Source organism: Schistocerca americana, chromosome 1 (assembly GCF_021461395.2).
Source record: "Schistocerca americana isolate TAMUIC-IGC-003095 chromosome 1, iqSchAmer2.1, whole genome shotgun sequence".
Classification (NCBI taxonomy): Eukaryota; Metazoa; Arthropoda; class Insecta; order Orthoptera; family Acrididae; genus Schistocerca; species Schistocerca americana.
The window spans coordinates 435,744,087-435,765,324 of record NC_060119.1 but is presented as its reverse complement, the minus strand read 5'-3'; the positions used below and the strand labels follow the sequence as shown (position 1 = coordinate 435,765,324).

The window sequence follows — 21,238 nt, the reverse complement described above, 5'->3', positions numbered from 1 at the left end:
GACAAAATCATTTCCTCGAAAAGGAAAAACGTGGAAAATGTTAATTGTCTTCTTTAACAATGTTGACTGTAAAGATTAAAGGTCTTTATAGCCTTAATACTACTTTTTTTATTAAGTTTTCAAATTTGGTCAATTAGAATTATTGCGTACAAAACAGCAAACTAAGGATCTGATGTTTAAACTCTAAAAAGGGATACAAAAGCCTGTAGCATGAAGTACAGCAAAAAATATTACTTGTAACTACTAACAGTAAGAATTAGACTCCTCATCCCATACATAAAAGTATTTCTAAAATAGAATATTTGTGACACTAGTTCAGTTCAGAAATTGATATATCTTTCAGAAGACGCCTATTGTACACATGATGAGTGTGCAGGTGCAGTACTAATAGAATCAAACTGTGTGTCAGAAAACTGCTAAGTTGTTCTTCGATTCTTGTTTTGGATATTGTTTTCTAAAGCTTTGAGTAGAAATTATGCCACACTAACACTAATTGTTACCTAAATTGGTTTGCTTGTTTTACTGCTCATCGACCACTTTTACAGAGCTACACTCCTCTGTTATTTTGTTTATGTTGGATCTGACCACGGGACAATCTAGCGCAGAGCAGTGCTGTGTGGTCTCACTCGCTCCGCAGCTATCTCTCTCACTCCTATGCCAACACTAGCGATACATGGTCGCATATGGAGCACCGAACTACACTGCCTTGCACCTGCAGAGCGCGGCCGGGCCAGCAGGCACAATTTTTGGATGAGCCTGTTGTAGAGGGTGACCAAGGCTTGAGTACAGCAAGAACATTCAAAAGGATATAGATTGTGGTAGTTGCGAAGAGGATTACACTGGATAAACTGCTGTGGAGAGCTGCGTCAAACTATTCTTGGGACTGAAGATAACAGCAACATGATAATGACCTTTCATAAGTTACATTGCTAGATGCTTGATTTGTTTTGTTTACAGGTGATACAAATATTATCATAAATAGCAAATAAAGTGCAGTTTTGGAAAGGGTTCCTGATAAAATTTAGACATGAATAAATTGTTTCATAGCCAATACTACATCATTAAACTTTGAAAAGGCACTCTATATCTAGTATAGGACCTGTATGAAATTTCCACTCAGTGAGTACATAAAGGAAATATAAGAAGTTGACAGAATTAAATTCTTGGGAATTGCTGCTTGGTTGTAAAATTAGTTTGGTGCCGGGGGGAGGGAGAGGGGGAGGGGAGAGAGGAGAGGAGAGGAGAGGAGCATGTCTTACAACTGCTAATCCAGTCAAAAGGGCCTTAAAAAAGACCAAATAGTGGAAAGTATTGTAGAAAATTTTTATCAAGTTTTCAGTATTTTTTTTGAGGTTACCGAATCCGAATTTTCGAAGTCCCTCCAAAACGTCGGCCCAGTAAGTGGTTAAAAATAGAAAAAGACACTGAAAATGGTACTTTCTGGGATTTTTGCTTATAATTTGGAAAAACAGCACAGTTTTCGCCAAAGTTGACTGTTTATGAAAATAAAGATGATGTAATTTACCACAAACTAGGCCCCCCACGATTCTTCTTGTTAGACTGTTGGTATGGCATGTAGCGCGTGTTGAAGTTAGCAGGATTTCATAGTTGAGGAGATGGGCCATCTCAGGAACTACCCCAGTTTTCTTAATGTACTTAGTTGCATATCCATTGGAGAATGCCATCCTCCAATAGTGTAAGGATGTTACTGGAATGGCTGGTAGTTGATACTTACTGTGATAAGGGGTAAGATGCTTTTGAGATGTTGATGACCTCCCTCCCTCTGACAGCAGGAGAACCGGACCTATTTGATCGTCTCCTCTGGTGGCAGGTGTTTGAATGTTTGCCATTGGGTGGTTGCTTAGTAAGTAAACTCCTGGCCATTAAAATTGCTGCACCAAGAAGAAATGCAGATGATAAACGGGTATTCATTGGTCAAATATATTATACTAGAACTGACATGTGATTACATTTTCACGCAGTTTGGGTGCATAGACCCTGAGAAATCAGTACCCAGAACAACCACCTCTGGCCATAATAACGGCCTTGATATGCCTGGGCATTGAGTCAGACAGAGCTTGGATGACGTGCACAGGTACAGTTGCTCATGCAGCTTCAACATGATACCACAGTTCATCAAGAGTAGTGACTGGCGTATTGTGACGAGCCAGTTGCTCGGCCACCATTGACCAGACATTTTCAATTGGTGAGAGATCTGGAGAATGTGCTGGCCAGGGCAGCAGTCTAACATTTTCTGTATCCAGAAAGGCCCGTACAGGACCTGCAACATGCGGTAGTGCATTATCCTGCTGAAGTGTGAGGTTTCACAACATCGAATGAAGGGTAGGGCCATGGGTCATAACACATATGAAATTTAACGTCCACTGTTCAAAGTGCCGTCAATGCGAACAAGAGGTGACCGAGACATGTAACCAATGGCACCCCATACCATCATGCCGGGTGATACGCCAGCCTGGCGATGACAAATACACGCTTCCAATGTGCGTTCACCGCGATGTCGCCAAACACAGATGCGACCATCATGATGCATTAAACAGAACCTGGCTTCATCCGAAAAGATGATGTTTTGCCATTCGTGCATCCAGGTTGGTCGTTGAGTACACCATCACAGGCGCTCCTGTCTGTGATGCAGCGTCAAGGGTAACCGCAGCCATGATATGAGGCCATTGGGATCTAGCACGGCGTTACGTATTACCCTCCTGAACCCACTGATTCCATATTCTGCTAACAGTCATTGGATCTCGATCAACGCGAGCAGCAATGTCGCGATACGATAAACCGCAATCGTGAACAACATTTCACCAGGCAAAGCTGGTCAACTGCTGTTTGTGTATCAGAAATCGGTTGGAAACTTTCCTCATGTCAGCATGTTGTAGGTGTCGCCACCGGCGCCAGCCTTGTGTGAATGCTCTGAAAAGCTAATAATTTGCATATGATAGCATCTTCTTCCTGTCAGTTAAATTTCGTGTCTGTAGCATGTCATCTTCGTGGTGTAGCAATTTTAATGGCCAGTAGTGTATTTGTGGTTGGTAAATTCAGTTTAACTGGATAAAGTTATTGCACATAATGAGCTTAAGTGAGAAATTGTTCTATGTGATGTTGTACTGGATGATAGGAGAAAAGTGACATCACTAAGGCCCGAAATGGGCTTAAAGAACATTGTTGAAGTAAGTAACAAGAGGAAGGATGGGAGAGGTTCGTGAACCACATAAAAAAATACACGAACGAAAAATTAATTGCTGTGGTAGCTAAGAAGGGTGTGTCTGGTTGCAGTAAAAAAGAAACTAGATCTGCTCAGCTGGATTCAGATTTCAATACCAACTATTTTTTTGTGTGGGCAGCTATTACGCTAGAATTTTTGGCCTAACAGAATAAGTTCCCAGCCAATTGCTGGAACCTAGTGTATTGTGTGTGTAAGGTGGGGCTAGAAGAGACTGTTCTGAACTTGCTTAGAGACAAAACAATGACTGAGGATGCTTGATAATACCTCAGATTGGACCAGTTACTAACTTTGTTACATCAGGTACCCAGTACCACATCAGATACATCCAGGTCTTGCACAGCAAACCAAAGCAGGTAGGAGAAAAAAAGGGAGGTCCATGTGCCACTGAAATTGATTGCACAATGCAGCAAATTTTCAGCAATCTCAGTCAAAATAATGATGAGTGTCAATTTTTCCTGCAGCAGTTGATAGACAAAATCCAAAGTGACTACCATTTTGATTTCAGGGCTGTGGAAGCTCAACAGTTAAAGATGGAAGTAATATAGTGATTGCCTCATCTGGGAAGAGATCAACTGTTGTTTGTTTTAGAAACATGGGGTACAAAATTCTTATCTCCTGTTACCACTGCAAGTTGTCCTGACTGCTTTCATCTATAAGAAGTGTAGCTCTTAGAAACTAGTTGTACCATTCACTTTAGGGCAGTGCCTCCTACACAGAGGCAGTATGTTTTTAGGTGTCAGCAGTGATGGCAAAGGGATTGGAATTTGACTGATCCATGTCATTTCAATTAGTCTTAGACAGTGCTGACGTCACCCAAACTCTTGATGGAAACAACAGTTTGCATGTAATGGGGGGTATCCAATGTACCACACCACACGAAGCTAACCTGTATTTCACACTGTTGTTGCTATAATTTCCCTTTGTGATAGCACATAACATCATTACTGTAATGAACACTGTACATTGGTTTCAACTCTAATTATTTGCCTATTATCAGGTATGAACTGAAATTGGTTATCTATTACCTTACTTAGCTGTAATGTACCTGTATATATTCTAATTTTGCTGGCAAATAAAGTGAAGATGAGAGCAGTGATACATGGAACACAGAGAGGATGAAAGTTCTTTGCAATTTCTTTAAAATTATTACACTATATTAATAATATAAAATGATGACAATTGTTATTACTGTTACGGAATCCAAAATAGAGCATAATTATGTCATTTACGTCATTTATTGTAACAGATTTTGATTGTAAGAGTGATGAAAGATTTCATTTTGTTGTTTGAACGAACATCATAGCATACTTAGAGATGAGGAGTTGGGTTTTGGTGCTGGCCCCTAAAATTGCGCTAACTTGAACATGCACTACGTCGTACAGTTGGTCTGAAGAAAAAAGTAATCGGAATCTAATTTGCGGGAAATTTTATCCTCTTTATTTTCACAAACAGTCGTCTTTGTAAAAAATGCTGTTGCTTCCAAGTTATAAAACCCAAAAAAATCCCATTTTCATGCTTTTTTCCATTTTTGACCCACTTCCTGTACAAAATTTTGGCCGAACTTTGAAAATTTGGATTCAGCACCCTTGAAAACATTTAGAAAGCTTTTCAAAAATTTCTACCAAACTTTCCACAACAAATTACCATTTGACTGGACTGTGCTGAAATACTTAAACAATTCATTGTTAAGAGCACAGATGTTGTCTGAAATAAAAGCAAATGATAAAATATGTCCACTTTCCTTAGATTTATTCTTTAATTTGGAGCTTCCTTGGATTAAAAATAGTATTGTAAGTGCTCAGTTTTTCTGATATTCACTCAGAGCTCAGTTTCCTTCAGACAGTCATACTATAACTGGCTTTATCACAGTAATTCCTGGCTTATGGAAGCAGCAGTCATGACATCATCAGTGCATTGCAAGGTCCAAAGTGTGTTGTGCTGTTGGGCTTTGAGATTAGTTGCTTTTTGTGGAAGTTTATCCATGAAGTGTAGTAGGATACTACAAAATATTCAAAGTAATATTTATGTAATCACAATTGTAATCTATTTCTATGCAAACAGTGTAACTATTCTCATTGGCTTCATGTAGCTCTGATTAGTGTAATATGCTTCTATAAAGCTAACAGAATTTTCTTCCCATAGGCAATTAAGGTGAACATGCACAATTTACCATCATCAGTATTCAATGAAAAGGTTGCAAATAGACTTCTGGAGCTGGTTCCGCAGACAGATACTGTGCTCATGAAAGTTATAACACCAGGCACTGACACAGAAGCACCTACAGTGGAGCTCTTCAAACGGTTCACAGATGAAAAACTATTAGTGTCCATCAACAACACACTAGCATTGGATCCAGACTTAATAAGGTTAGTGGTAATACTTACCTGTAACTAGATTAAGTTTGTGTGCCATTCTGACACAGTACGCACATTAGTCCTAACTACTCTTTGTTTGTATTGTTTCCACAGTTCTATACTCCGCTAAATTAGCCACTGTAAGATTCATTCATAAAAAATGTTGTTTGAAATGCAGGAACAGGGCTTCTGTGTCATTGGCAACTTAGTGTCAACTGGGTGTATTGCCACATCATACTTAAGACGTGGCAACATTTATATGATTTTCCTCAAGGCACAGACTGTTAAATTTTGTGCTGATGGTGTGAACTCCAGTAATTGCATATCTACAAGTGTCCTAAGAATTAGTGACTAGCCGTCTGGGGTCATGTATTCCTGCTGGTAGTCATGGGTGCACAATGACTGTTTTACCTATGCCCATTGTTTGGATGGTTGTGCCAAGGACTAGTGAGGCAACTGCTCAGTGACCACCCTTGATGCAATAGATCAAGGTCACTAGCAACTAGGGCAACTGGATGCTGTAGCTGACTTGTGTTAAGTTTGTTGGGTTACTTCAAAATTTCAGTTGCACTTCTAATTTTGCTTTGATGCGTCCTCACCTTCCTTGCAAGGATTCACATGTCTTGAAATTTTATGTCACAACTGCTGTTGGTGAAACACTATCAATTATTAAGTGTGCAGTCACAGTTTCACATAGTATTTGTACTCTCCTGTAAAGTGAAAATGAGCATCCCAGTTCAACAATGTAGGCAGCATTGCCCTCAGAATATAGGGTGTAACAAAAACAATTGTCCGATTTGGCATTTACATATTTCTGAAACTAATATACAGTGAATTTTCTCTTTTGATGAATGGGAAGTTAAAAAAGGTTTTTTCATACCTTTTCATAGGCGTTCAATATCCCCCCCCCCTCCCCCGCGAGATGCATGGCATATGCCCATGCAGTATTCAAATTTTTCCCACATTGCAGCAAGCATGCCTTGAGTTACAGCTTCCGTGCTACTGTTATGCGATGTCTCAGTCCATTCATTATGGTTGGTAACAGAGACGTATAAAGTATTTTATAAACCGCCATAAGAAATAATCACATACAGTCAGGTCCAGTGACCTTGGAGGCCAGTAATGTGAGGTTGAATCATTTGGTCCAGTGTGACCGATCCAGTTTTCAGTAATCCTTTAATTTAAAAATTCCCGCTCCTTCAGATGCCAGTGTGGCGGTGCCCCATCCTGTTGGTAAATGAAGTTGTTTGAATCAGTCTCCCACTGTGGAAAAAGAAAGTTCTCAAACATATTGAGATACATGCTTCCTGTAACAGTGTTCTCGGCAAAGAAAAATGAACCATACACCTTTTTCTGTGGAACTGCACAAAACAAATTAAATTTTGGAGAGTCCCTCTCATGTCGTACAACTTCATGTGGTTTTTCCTTACCCTATATTCTCATATTATGATGGTTCATCTTCCCATTTAAGTGGAATGTTGTCTTGTCACTAAACAATAAGGATGGAAGTAAACTGTAATCCTCCATCTTGCCAAGAACGAAATTACAGAACTCCACATTTTGTTGTTTGTCACCTTCATCAAGAACTTGCTGTAGCTGAATTTTTTATGGTTTTATGTGTAAACATTGATGCAACACACATCGGAGGCATGTTGAGCTGTAGAGTTGCACAGCGAATGGATTTCTGCAGACTCCTTGTGAAACTATGGCAGAAGCATTTGACGTTTGTGTCAGACACTCGGGAATATCCTGGCAATGTGCCTTTACAGGGACAACCTGTTCCTTGGAATTGTTCATGCCTTCTTGTAATGCTCAGTCTGTAGGAGGATCCACATTATACCTAGTATGAAAGTCGTGCTGAACAGTTATTACTCATCTGCACTACCCAAAACATAGAACACAAAATGCTTTCTGTTGTCCTGACACCATTACTAGAACTGTATTGGGTGCACACTGTTGCTACCTAGCGGGAACCATGTAAAACTTGAGAGTTTGCTCTTTCCAACAACACGTTGTTCACACAGTCATCTCAAATAACGTAATAGTTATGATTATTATTTTTTTTAAATTTCGGATGATTCTTTTTGGTACACCCTGTATATCAAACCATGCTTTAAATGTGAGAGGTTTCATGAAATCTTTGGAGAAGTACAATATATTCTGGTTGCTGTGCTCACTGAGAGCAAGTGGGTTCCACAGCAAAGCACAACAGCTGCTAGTTCATTGATGCACTCAGCATAACGGTAAGGGTACCAAAGGAAGCTAAATTTGCTGTATTTCATTATCTCTCGCTTAGTAACCATTTTTACTCTTCTGTGTCAGAGCTCTTAATGCAAAAGGTACTGAGTAGAGCTCCCTGTTTTTGTTTGATGTTGCCAGCACTACTAATTTTGTTCCATTGGGCAATCATTCTGTGCAGGACAAAGGAGTTCTGAGAAGTATGATGGTGACACTCAGTACGTTGGTAGCAGTTGGGTTGCTTAGTTTCTTATGTAGATTACATTTCAGTGTGCTGTTAGAATTTCTATAGACCTCTGTGTTCAGAAATGCAGCCACACCATTGCTTTCCATTTACTCTGTTTGTATTGTGTTCCAGTGAAGCTTTTGAGATGTTAATGGTACTTCGCAACTCCACTTCTCAATGTGGTAGATCATAAAAGTACCATCAACATATCCCAGTCATCAACTGTTGTGTAGCTACACAGAATTTTATGCTGTTAGCTCGATAGCTTCGAAGCTCTCCAGATGCCTTTTGCTAGTTGTTGTTGTTTGGGTGGTGGTGGTGGTGGTGGTGGTGGTGGTGGTGGTGCTGCTGCTGCTGCTGCTGCTGCTGCTGGGGGGTATATTGCCACACTGCATGCTTCCTCACAGTGTCTACAATGTTAAATGGAATACAATGACAATGAACGTAACTACCTGCTATGATCACATATCTCCTATTCATCTCTTTTTTTAATTGTATTGTTGAGTATAATTTTTTTGTTAAAGCAACTGTTATATTTTTGACCAGTATATGTTGCCCATGTGATAGATGATCAACAGTTTCTTTTGATATGATTGTTTTTATCCTGCTTCACTTGGTTGTAAGTATGAGAGCCAATACCATGAATATAGTCCTCAATACCATGGCTATAATCCTCAATCTTTCTTATCAATTGTTTTTTGTAATCCATGTTATTGGTGGCACTAGGACTTGGATAATTATTCCCTCAGCTGTACTATCATAAGTTCTGCAGTCTTTGAGCAGAACAGACATATTGTTTATTATTTGTCCTGTTGGGTTGCTCCTTAGTTGTCTGTAGATGGAATCACTCAGCAACAGGATCAGTTGTATTTAATATTTCTTGCTAGTAATGGATTTTCTTTTATCTGTCTTGCAAACAACAAAATCCTGGTTCCATTCATCATACAATAACCAGTAGGAACCCATGTAATAGATTTACCAAGGATGACGTGGCAGGTCTTGGCACCTCATACACATACAAGACAGAGTGAAGTGCTACCTGCATAGGAGAAAGTGGGAAGCCCATCAGCACCCACAAACAAGAGCATAGTACAGTACGTTCTGTTGGGCCAGCACAATGAATAAGTGACAAAAGACTGCTGTAACCGTGTGTGATTGATAAAGATTGAGGAAGTCAGAGAGCTTGTGAGCTAACCGAGGATAAGTCAGACTGAAGTAAGTGACTCAACCAAAATCCTTGAGGAGCTCAGTAACATTAACAGGTAGAATAGCAGCAGGTTCTCGATGTCATGGTTACCAGAGATTTCAGTCTACTGGTGCATGACTGATCACATGATTGTTTAAACATAAAGCATAAATAGAATTGCTGCTTTTTATACCTGAGACTAGCGGCAGAAAAGCACTGTGGTCTGAAAGCTAGTTTCTGTTTGATGATAGTCTGCCAGTCATCATCAACTTTTTACTCAGCAAATAGTCTCCCTCTACATTAGACCTGTGATGTCATAAGACCAGTTGAAATGTGAACACTGTCATCAGTGAGGTTGTGGTACCACTGGAGACACAAAATATACTAGTACTCAGATCACAAAGAGTCTACAACCAGAGCAGAACCACCACAACATGATCAAAATATTGGTTACTTTAAGAAGTCAACATTATGATACACAAGTATACTAGCAAGATTTTAATCATAATAATTTGAGAGAGAGAGAGAGAGAATTTTTTAAAAAAATTAGGCCAATTTGAAGCTGCCATATCGTCCTAAATTATAACTAATTACTTGAAGTGACATTTTGTAACCTGCTGATGATATATCACTTTACCATTCAGAGATACGTCAATAATAATGAAATAATCGGGGTTTAAAATATGCAGTAGCGTAACATGCACGTCAGCTCCCAACATGAAGACAGACTCACCATTACTCAACAAGTGTACAGTGAAACAGTTCTGTAGCTCCCAAGTGTAGAGTCTTCATAATTCCACTCAATAAATTCAGGAAAACTATTGTAAAAAATCCAGGCTGAGGAGCGTGAGTGTAACAAATGGTGTGGGAAGATAAATTTGTGCGGAGCTCTGTGGAAAAAGATGTGTGAATGAAACAAATATATCATAGCGTGCTGAGGAATTAACACAGTAGAAAGAATAAGTAAGGTGTGTCAACATAATACAAGAAAGATGGGTTCGAGGAGCATCGTGAAAGAGCAGTAGTTGGTAACATGCTTGCTAAAGTGCAACGGAAGTAACTGTAGTTTGGAAATAAAAGAAAATGTATTACAGAATTTCATTTGAAAATTATGAATATAAATTTATTTCAGCTGAGCTTTAATGGTGACACATCAAAATATGTGGCTGACCGAGACTCAGGCCGGCCGGTGTGGCCGTGCGGTTCTAAGCGCTTCAGTTTGGAACCGCGTGACCGCTACGGGCGCAGGTTCGAATCCTGCCTTGGGCATGGATGTGTGTGATGTCCTTAGGTTAGTTGGGTTTAAGTAGTTCTAAGTTCTAGGGGACTGATGACCTGAGTCGTTAAGTCCCATAGTGGTCAGAGCCATTTGAGCCATTTGAACCGAGACTCAGACCTGTATTTCCCACTTATCGTGGTCGGTTGACATGACCACTTTGGCTGTCCATGCTCGCCTCCTGAATTGAACATCAAGAGATGTGGATAAGTGGGGCATATGGTTGTTTGGCTCAGTGGGGAGGCATGCACAGATAGCTGAATGGGTTAAGATGACTGCTGGCAATAAGTGGAAAATCGGGGTCTGAGTCCTGTTCAGAGAGCAGCGAATGCCTTTCCTACACTTCTCTTCACAGTTATTCTGACCCCACCCTGCTAGTTCTACAACACTGTCTGAAAGCTTCCCTTTTATATTCAGGTCTTCGGCAAATACGGTTCTTCACACTACGAAATCTCTAAATTGTCCACATTTTACGAATATGATTCCTTTGAATTTATTATACATACTAAAACCTACTTCCAGCGTATTGTCTATTTCATTGCCACTTTTTAAACTTTAGTCCTAGGTGCTGTTGGTAATATAACAACAGGCTTGTTTACTTGAGCATCTTTTTTGTTCCAAAATGCACGTTTCTTCATAACATTGCTTAGATTAGCCATTACTAATTAATTTCCTTTACATAGCTATTAATTACAAATGATGTACCCTCCTCAGCTGTATCAGAATTTCCTTTCACTATGTGCAATTCCTTTATGTATTATTAATTAAAGGATATTTATATTTCTCTTTATTAATATCATCAAATTTGTCAGCTAGTTCATCTGTACACATTCTATCACAGTACCGTCAAAGTTATCAGCATATACATGTACATTTTCATTAATTACTTCCATATTCTGAACATCAGCTGTATCTGTTTGATTTGTATCAGAAATAATTTCATTATTATAATTACTAGAACAATTTTGCCTATTTCTGTTAAGCCAATCTGACAGGAACCAGTAAAGTATCATATGAAATACCGTATGAATAATAAATTGCCAATCTCCTGTTCAGTGGGTCTGTATAAAATGTATATAAGTAGGATCAGCTGAAAGCCAAAAAAAAAAATAATTTATCTAAATGGTAGCAAGTGGAGTGAGTCCATCTTGCTATGTTTCACTCTCTTGGGGAGGTTGGGGTGTTGTAGAATTATGAAAGTGCTCATCATTATATTTGATTGTGGATAGGAGGTTACAGAAGATTACATCTTTGAATAAGAATTATGTTCAATCTTGGTATAAATATTTCATAGTTCCTACTTTTAAAATTCTGATGAGCTAGTGTTGTGGGAGGGTTCATATGGCTCAGATTGTAACACTGCTGGCAAAGTTGTTATTGTGTTGGAAACATTGTCCAGTTAGATAGTGTCATGTTTCATACTAGAATGTGCTTGTGGGTGGCCTTCTGTCAGGGTGAATTCTTGATTTATTGTTTCACTGGCATAGAGGGAACAAAATTAAATGCTGTCGCAATTGGAAATGGAATAGACCAGTTTACTTTAGAAGAAGGCCTTCTGACCAAAAGCTTACATGGTCAGTAATCTTTTTATTGTGCCTGTCTGCAACTCAGCATATCCACTAAATGGGGAGTTGCAATCAATCATTTTCGTAATACTGTCATTATTGCATCTTGGACTTCCCATTGTTTGAAAATGTTTTATGTAAGGTAGGGAATGTTCTTGACAATGACAGAGGGATGATTGCTGGGTCAGTGGAATAAGATTAGATCATGTTTTGTTGGTGGAAACACAATCCTGGAGGAAAGGAGTTAATTTGATGTAAACCAAGTATGGAATCGGACCCATATTTTTCAGTTCGGTTCCTTATTTATTTAGTCTTACATTTTATTTTGGCAAAGTAGAATAGGCAGTAGATTTTTTTTCGTAGGCAGGATGGAGGGAACTTGTTTCCAGGCAAACAATGCAATTCAGGGTAGTTGTATTAGAGCCTTTCCAGAATGAAGATTGATTGTGGCAATACAGAGCTACGAGCATTACATTGCAGATTTGACCAGCTATATATGATAACATTATGTGTTACATTACAAATATCAACAACTGAGATGTTGGAGTTGATGCAGAAAGCCCATGGAAAATGTCCTTAATTGAATGTACAGAGTATTCAGGAGAAAAAGAGAATATGAAAAATGAGGGATCTTTTGGAAAGCCATCAGCATCTCTCATCTCCAAAAAATCACTGTAATAAGTACTACAGTGATTACTGAAAGACAGAAATGTTGAGTTGTTGATGGGCACACACAAAAGAAGGAAAACTTGCTAGCTTTCAGTTATCCTTTGAGGAGCTAGAGCACTGTCTGACATTGCGACCACGTACACACACACACACACACACACACACACACACACACACACACCCTGAGGAAATATTGGATCTTGACACTCCTGTGGAATATTTTAAGTAAACCTTTACTGAAGACATAGTGCAGTACATAACCAAACAAACTAGTTTGTATTCTGTATAATGCCAATCCAGTAAAAATGTAAATGTAGAAGAAATGGAACAATTTATTGGTACAACCATGCTTATGTCCATTGTTCACCTCCCAGCAACAAGGCATTGTTGGTCTCAACATCTGGGCCACCCTGCTGTGAGTGACATAATGAGCTGTAACCGAAGGGAAGAAATAAAACGCTTCATACACTTCTGTCATAACAGTAATCTAGTCCCTGCTAATGACCCCAACCATGACAAACTTTTCAAAATTTTCCCACTGCTAGACCAGTTACGTGAAAGACAATTGTGAGTATCAAAAGAGGAATTTTTAGCTGTGGATGAACAGATTATTCCAACAGAGTGCAGATCTTCACTAAAACAATACAATCTAGTAAACCAAATAAATGGGTTTATGATTTTGTTATTAGTGGGGTATCAGGATTCGGCTACTATTAAGAAATTTTTGTTGGAGCTCAGAATAATGTTACAATATTTGGTGCTGTGGAACTAGGATTTAGCAGCAATGTTGTTGTGCGTCTTACACAAACAGTCCCACGACATGCGAACCGCAAGCTTTTTTTTGACAGTTGGTTCACTAGTATACCTTTGGAAGTGTGTTTCCATAAGGAAGGAATACAGGCACTAGGAACAGTCCATGCCAATCGTGTACCAGGTTGCATTTTTGCTAAAGAGGCAGATTTGAAGAAGAATGGCCGAGGTAGCATGAAGGGGAAGATAGCAACAGTAGATGCCGTACAATTGTCAGTAGTATCCTGATTTGACAACAGAGTAGTCAACACTTTGTCTACATGTGTTGGATCCAAGCCAGAAGGCAAAAATAAGAGACTTTTCAGAAAGGAAAAGAAATACAAAATGATACCTTGTCCACCCTCTATGATGATCTACAGTGACTACATGGTGGATGGCAATCTGTTAGATTCTATGCTTGGATTTTACAGTATTCAAATCAGATAAAAAATGATACCTGAAGATATTCTTTCATCTAATTGATCTAGTTCGTGATAATAGCTGGCTACTATGGAAAAAGAGAAATACAGACTACATGCCCCTAGTGGATTTAAAGGTAGCAGTTGCAGATGCCCTCTGTAAAAAGGGCAAAACATTATCCAAGAAATGAGGTAGGCCAAGCAACGAAATCCAAAAACAGCTGGACAGTAAGAAGAAGAAAGGTCCTGTGGCAGATCTTCCACAACGTCAGGTATGACAGGATGGCATAGATCACATGCCAGTCTGGCTTGAAAACCGTGGTCAATGCAAGTATCCAGATTGCAATGGAAAATCCTACATAGCATGTCTGAAGTGCAGTGCATCTTTATCTTTGAATAAGGAGAGAAACCGTTTCATGAAATTTCATAATAAATAGACTAAATGATAAATAATTTTGTTTGATTTCTGATAAACATGCAAATTAATGAACTGAAAGTGTAATTATTTAAAAAAATAAACTTAGTTCTGATAATGCATGTTTATATCTTGTTGTATATTTTCGAAGTGTTTTCTCATCCAGCCTGAAACTAGTATCACAAAATGTTAGCCATAACTGTATTCTGTCCCATATATGGCTCAAACCCCTAAATCAGGACTAATGGACCACACAAAGGAGATACAATTTTTTAAGTATTTTTCCAGACATCAGGACACTGAAATTAACATTTGACATTTTTTCACAAAAATAAAGAGAGTCATGCAGTAAGGGCTTAATTGGCAGCAAACTGTAACTGTGTGGGTGAAGGGAGTAGCTAAACTCTGCATATTGTATTCCTCATTTTAGAGGCTGATGTGAGGAAGTCAAGTCCATGGTTTGAAGAATTTGTAGCATGGTATGCGGAAAGTGCATTGACTGTAGTCATTATTAGTATTCTTTGTTGGACAATAGTACATGTAAAAGTGAAGTAGAATGGGAAGTTTATTTATGAACTGTGTCGGAGGACCCTCCAGTCAGACATGTAGTGTCACATAATCTGCAGCATGATATGCTGATTCTCTAGAATGTTGAGACTGTAGCATAGGGAATTTTGGCCGTTTCCACATAGTAACTGCCACAATATGTTTTTAAATTTTGGCAGTTCATAGGTTTCACCTGAATAATTTCTTGTAATGGAAAAAAAAGTTTTAGACATGCATTAAAGAAAGATGCTCATAAAGTAGGTGTGAAATTGGAAAATGGAGAACTTTCTCAGAGCAGAATAAAGTATTTATTTCGTGCATTGGATTCTTAAATTATGGAGATATTTCCAATTGGTACATTCCAGTAATGGATGTGCTGCATGGTTGAGATACTAAATTTTAAGCTTTTATGTCAAAGATGTGATAGAGAATGTACCATTTTTCATGGTACAGTGTAAGTCACTTGTAAATAAATTAGCGTAGAAAATGACACATATCTGTGCTTTGTGTGTGTGTGTGTGTGTGTGTGTGTGTGTGTGTGTGTGTGTGTGTGTGTGAGTGTGTGTTTTCGTTTTGTAAGAAAGACTGGTAGAAATTTTGATTGAAATTTAATTAATATGGTTGTAACAAATGGAGATCGTATCATGAGTTCAGAGTCAGCAACTGAAAATGATCATGGAAGTGGGGTAGGTTGACATAGGGGGAGATAAATTTATATGGATAACCTTAAAACAGCAGGCTGTAGTATGAGGGGAAACTTCCAAGAGGCTGAAAGAAATCATGATAAAATTTGTGCTTTGCAGTATATAAGATTCGGAACGGATTACGGAGATCCTTTGAAGACGTATACTCCAGTTGTGGACAGATGGATGTGTTAGGTGGTTGGATTTGTCAATTTTAAACTTAAACTGTGAGGTGGGATTCGAATTTTTGAAAGTGGAACACATTTGAAGGGGAGTTAATGATGTGAATATGGATTTCTACTTTTGTGTGTGATTTGTGGTTATGTCTTCAATGTAATTGCTATTCTTGAATTTATATTATGAATAGAGTACTCTGGCAAATGCTCAGGTTGTTGTGACAGACATGCACTCACATCTATGACACAATGCTCTAGGTGTTCACTTTAGAACTTGTAATTTTGTTATAATTCAGCTGCATCTTCAGTACCATGCATTTGATGAAATTAATGATAATATATATACAAACAATTGCTGCCACAGTATTAAGGCTTCAATCGTGACTATGTGATACATCCGGAGATCCTGTAATGAAGTTACAAACCTCCAGAGATAATTTAGAATGTTAAATATACCTATTTGAGGTAAGGGATTATGAAATGAAAATGACACAAGCTGAAAGTTATAAGCAAAAATCATTGTGATACCTCTGATAATGGACCTTTTCTACTGGAAACTTTTTGCTCCCCATACTTTGGGAGGTAATCGTATGACGAAAACAAGAAAAGAAATCCAGTAGAATGGGCTTTAAAGTGCATACCTCAAGGGTTACGAGCAACTGTTCATCTTTGCTTCTGTAAAACCACGTCTACTCTACAAATGCTCATCACTCTTAAGTACGCATTTTAGAATACATGTTTTCTAGACAATTTGGTCTTATTTTGGTCCATACTACTGTTGAAGCAAGCAATGAATTCCATATTGCAGGTGATTTTTGTTCGTGAAGTACTGAAGAAACTTAACATCTGCTATGTGCAGGAAACACCTGAAAACTGTCATTAACTTACTGGGTAGATGGGATGTGAGAGGAAATCACATTTGGATCAAAAGTGGAAATTTTAGGTGTGTGTGTGTGTGTGTGTGTGTGTGTGTGTGTGTGTGTGAGAGAGAGAGAGAGAGAGAGAGAGAGAGAGAGAGAGAGAGAGAGAGAGAGCTAGAGCTGGGTTACATGTATAGTTATGACCTTTTTTTTTTTTCAGGTCATCTGAAACAAGTTCTGGTACAGATCTGCAACGTAAGAAACGTGCGGAACGTTCTCAGTCTGTACCATCTGCAGGGAAAGGTCCAGATGAACGTTACAGTGAAACTGGTAAACATAATAATTCACTATCTTCAAAACACTAAAAAATCTTGAGGGCCCACATAATAAAATACTTTATGCAGAGTAGTGTGTTGTTCAAAACATCCTCAGATGTATAAAGCTTCTGGATTGTGTAATGCTTATCATACTGGTTAAGAGTAATAAGTAGTGAGTGAGGACACGTAAAATCGGGTCTGGGGTACTCTCCTGTAGGATTGTTTGCAGAAAGAATACCACTATTATAGCATTCCTGAAGTATTTCGGTCACAGAGTTGAGTATAGGTATTTGCTGAATAAAAGTCTCTGAGTTTATAGTTAACTAATGTTTCAAGACGATTTGTGCAAATTAAGCTACATAGAGTAAATACTAGTAGGAGATAGGTATTTTTATGTCTTCTTGTAACCTGTGATGAGATATGAGTTTATTGCTAGTCCCATTACTCACTAGGAAAGGAAAAGATAAGTATTGAGCAAAGTGAAAGGAGAGAGAGGGTCCTAGTCAGTGCCACAACTCGTCAGCAAAGCAAGTGACTATGTTCTTATATTCAGAATTAGAGCTGCTTACAGTTATCTTCACAACAGAAGGACTAGGAATGCAGCATAATGCCACAGTCTTTGATCAAATTGTAAGATTCATGTTGCAATAGATGAGACTGGCTACCTATTCACTACATGATACTTCAATATGAGGAATTAGTATGGTCCTGTCCAGCAGCCTTTACTGGTGTTACGCTCCATGGGATTCACTGTGCATCTCTTAACCACCATCTTTACCTCCTACATGTGACCTCTAGGTCCTGTAGTCCCAGGAAGATGATACAAGGACATAAATTCAAGAGTGACGGTGTAGTTGGGTAGTATTGTTAACAAATGTATGCTTTCCATTGAGTAAAACTGTGTCAAAAAATAACATATTGCTTTTGTAATTCTGTTTCCAGTGGATTGCACAGAAATATGACTAAATTTGAACGACCCTTCAAGGTTTAATAGCTCCTGGCTAGGGGCAAGAAAATTTCGAAAAAAACAGAGCGACACTGAATTTGGCAAAGAATATCAGATTTGGAAAAACACCGAATTTTTTCAGAACATGGCAAATAATATCATCAAACTGCGCAAAAAGGCAACAAATTCAGCGAAAAATACCCCTGAATTTGGTAAATGAAATCACAGAATATGGCAAAAAAAATCACTGAATATTCCAAAAATGACACGAACTTTGGCTAAAAATGACAGAAATCGGCCAAAAGTAAAACTGAATTAGTAATGAATATAATAGAGGGAAACATTCTATGTGGGAAAAATATATCTAAAATCAAAGATGATGTAACTTACACACATGTGTGTGTGTGTGCGCGCGAGTGTATACCTGTCCTTTTTTCCCCCTAAGGTAAGTCTTTCCGCTCCCGGCATTGGAATGACTCCTTACCCTCTCCCTTAAAAACCCACATCCTTTCATCTTTCCCTCTCCTTCCCTCTTTCCTGATGAAGCAACCGTTAGTTGTGAAAGCTTGAATTTTGTGTGTGTGTTTGTGTTTGTTTGTGTGTCTATCAACATGCCAACGCTTTCGTTTGGTAAGTTACATCATCTTTGAATTAATAATGAATTAGGCAAACACTGGATTTGGTGAAAAATCACTAAATACAGCAAAAATATCGCTGAAATTACTAAAAAAGACACTGATTTCAGCAAACAAATAAAACCAAGTTAGGCCAAGAAGCAACATTGAATTAGGCGAAAAAGTAACATAGAATAAGGTCATAAAACAAAACAGTTTTTCCTGCTCCTACTTAGTAGGAAATAAACTGCAGTTTTTTCCTCCCTAAGTATTAACCTAGATTTTTCCAACTCAAATTAAAGTACTCAGTCCCATTCACTGCTGAAAGTACAAGAAGGTTGAGCTCACCGTAGCGATGTGCAAGAGAGGGCAAATTGTCAAGGAGACAGCTTTCCTGCATGAAATAGAAGTAACAAACTTCAAAATGCCACAGTCACTTTAGTGTAGAACATTTGTTGAGATTACCGGTTTTGGCAAAGCTATTTTGCTGTCTTTGAGTATGTAAAGCATAAACTGAGTAAGTACAAAACTGGATGTGGGATATCTACATTACATTTTTAACAAAATATGGTTACAAAACATAACTTATGCACCACACCTCAAAGAATCTCATCCATGCGTACAGTAATTTGTGTCACATAATAAATAGTCATTCCAAGAACATGGCACAGTGTGTCGGCATGTCAGAAGTAAAATAATAATTATTTAAAATATGATTTACAGTGCACCAAATATGCATGCTTGTGCTAGTTTAAAATCTGAATACAGTATGATGATATGTAGCAAACATGAGATATTACAGTCGGGCATCAGGTGCCGCCATAGTAGTAACAAACAGAATTACAGCATTTTGTATAAAGCCTAAGCACAAATATAAATCCATATACATGGTTACAGCTCTGCAGATGATGAAGAAATTGATGAAATGTATGATGAGATAAAAGAAATTAGTCAGGTAGTGAAGGGAGATGAAAATTTAATAGTCATGGGCGACTGAAATTCGGCAGTAGGAAAAGGGAGAGAAGGAAACATAGTAAGTGAATATGGATTGGGGGTAAGAAATGAAAGAGGAAGCCGCCTGGTAGAATTTGCACAGAGCATAACTTAATCATAGCTAACACTTGGTTTAAGAATCATAAAAGAAGGTTGTATACATGGAAGAATCCTGGACATGCTAGAAGGTATCAGATAGATTATATAATGGTAAGACAGAGACTTATGAACCAGGTTTTAAATTGTAAGACATTTCCAGGGGCAGTTGTGGACTCTGACCACAATCTATTGGTTATGAATCGTAGATTAAAACTGAAGAAACTGCAAAAAGGTGGGAATATAAGGAGATGGGACCTGGATAAACTGACTAAACCAGAGGTTGTACAGTGTTTCTGGGAGAGCATAAGGGAACAATTGTCACAAATTGGGGAAAGAAATACAGTAGAAGAAGAATGGGTAGCTTTGAGGGATGAAGTAGTGAAGGCAGCAGAGGATCGAGTAGGTAAAAAGACGAGGGCTAGTAGAAATCCTTGGGTAACAGAAGAAATATCGAATTTAATTGATGGAGGGAGAAAATATAAAAATGCAGTAAATGAAGCAGGCAAAAAGAAATACAAACGTCTCAAAAATGAGATTGACAGGAAGTGCAAAATGGCTAAGCAGGGATGACTAGAGGACAAATGTAAGGATGTAGAGGCTTATCTCACTAGGGGTAAGATAGATACAGCCTACAGGAAAATTAAAGAGACCTTTGGAGAAAAGAGAACCACTTGTATGAAAATCAAGAGCTCAGATGGAAACCCAGTTCTAAGCAAAGAAGGGAAAGCAGAAAGGTGGAGGGTGTATATAGAGGGTCTATACAAGGGCGATTACTTGAGGACAATATTATGGAAATGGAAGAGGATGTAGATAAAGATGAACTGGGAGATATCATACTGCCTGAAGAGTTTGACAGAGCACTGAAAGACCTGAGTCGAAACAAAGCTCCAGGAGTAGACAACTTTCCATTAGAACTACTGACAGCCTTGGGAGAGCCAGTCCTGACAAAACTCTACCACCTGGTGAACAAGATGTATGAGACAGGAGAAATACCCTCAGACTTCAAGAAGAATATAATAATTCCAAACCCAAAGAAAGCAGGTGTTGACAGATGTGAAAATTACTGAACTATCAGTTTAATAAGTCACAGCTGCAAAATACTAATGCGAATTCTTTACAGATGGTTGGAAAAACTGGTAGAAGCCGACCTCGAGCGCACTTAAAGTAGTAAAGGAGTTTTCCTGTCTGGGGAGCAAAATAACTGATGATGGTCGAAGTAGAGAGGATATAAAATGTAGACTGGCAATGGCAGGGAAAGAGTTTCTGAAGAAGAAAAATTTGTTAAAATACAGTATAAATTTAAATGTCAGGAAGTCGTTTCTCAAAGTATTTGAGTAATTCAGTTGCTTCAGTCCCAGATGGAAGTGAAACATGGACGATAAATAGTTTAGACAAGTAGAGAATAGAACCTTTCGAAATGTGGTGCTACAAAAGAATGCTGAAGATTAGATGGGTAGATCACATAACTAATGAGGAGGTATTGAATAGAATTGGGGAGAAGGGCAGCTTGTGGCACAACTTGAAGGGATCGGTTGGTAGGACATGTTTTGAGACATCGAGGAATCACCAGTTCAGTATTGGAGGGCAGTGTGGAGGGTAAAAATCGAAGAGGGAAACAAAGAG

The 21,238-nt window shown here is 38.4% G+C and overlaps 1 protein-coding gene across 2 annotated transcripts in view; it reads left to right on the top strand.

Annotated features, from left to right (window-relative positions):
• Window positions 1-21,238, top strand: part of LOC124602664 (tudor domain-containing protein 7A-like) — a 192,789-nt gene that overhangs the window by 132,378 nt on the left and 39,173 nt on the right. For both annotated transcript variants that reach the window (XM_047136338.1, XM_047136337.1), the window contains exons 15-16: window positions 5,387-5,610; window positions 16,867-16,976. In XM_047136338.1, the coding sequence (XP_046992294.1) occupies window positions 5,387-5,610; window positions 16,867-16,976 (334 nt within the window). The remainder of the gene's footprint in view (window positions 1-5,386; window positions 5,611-16,866; window positions 16,977-21,238) is intronic.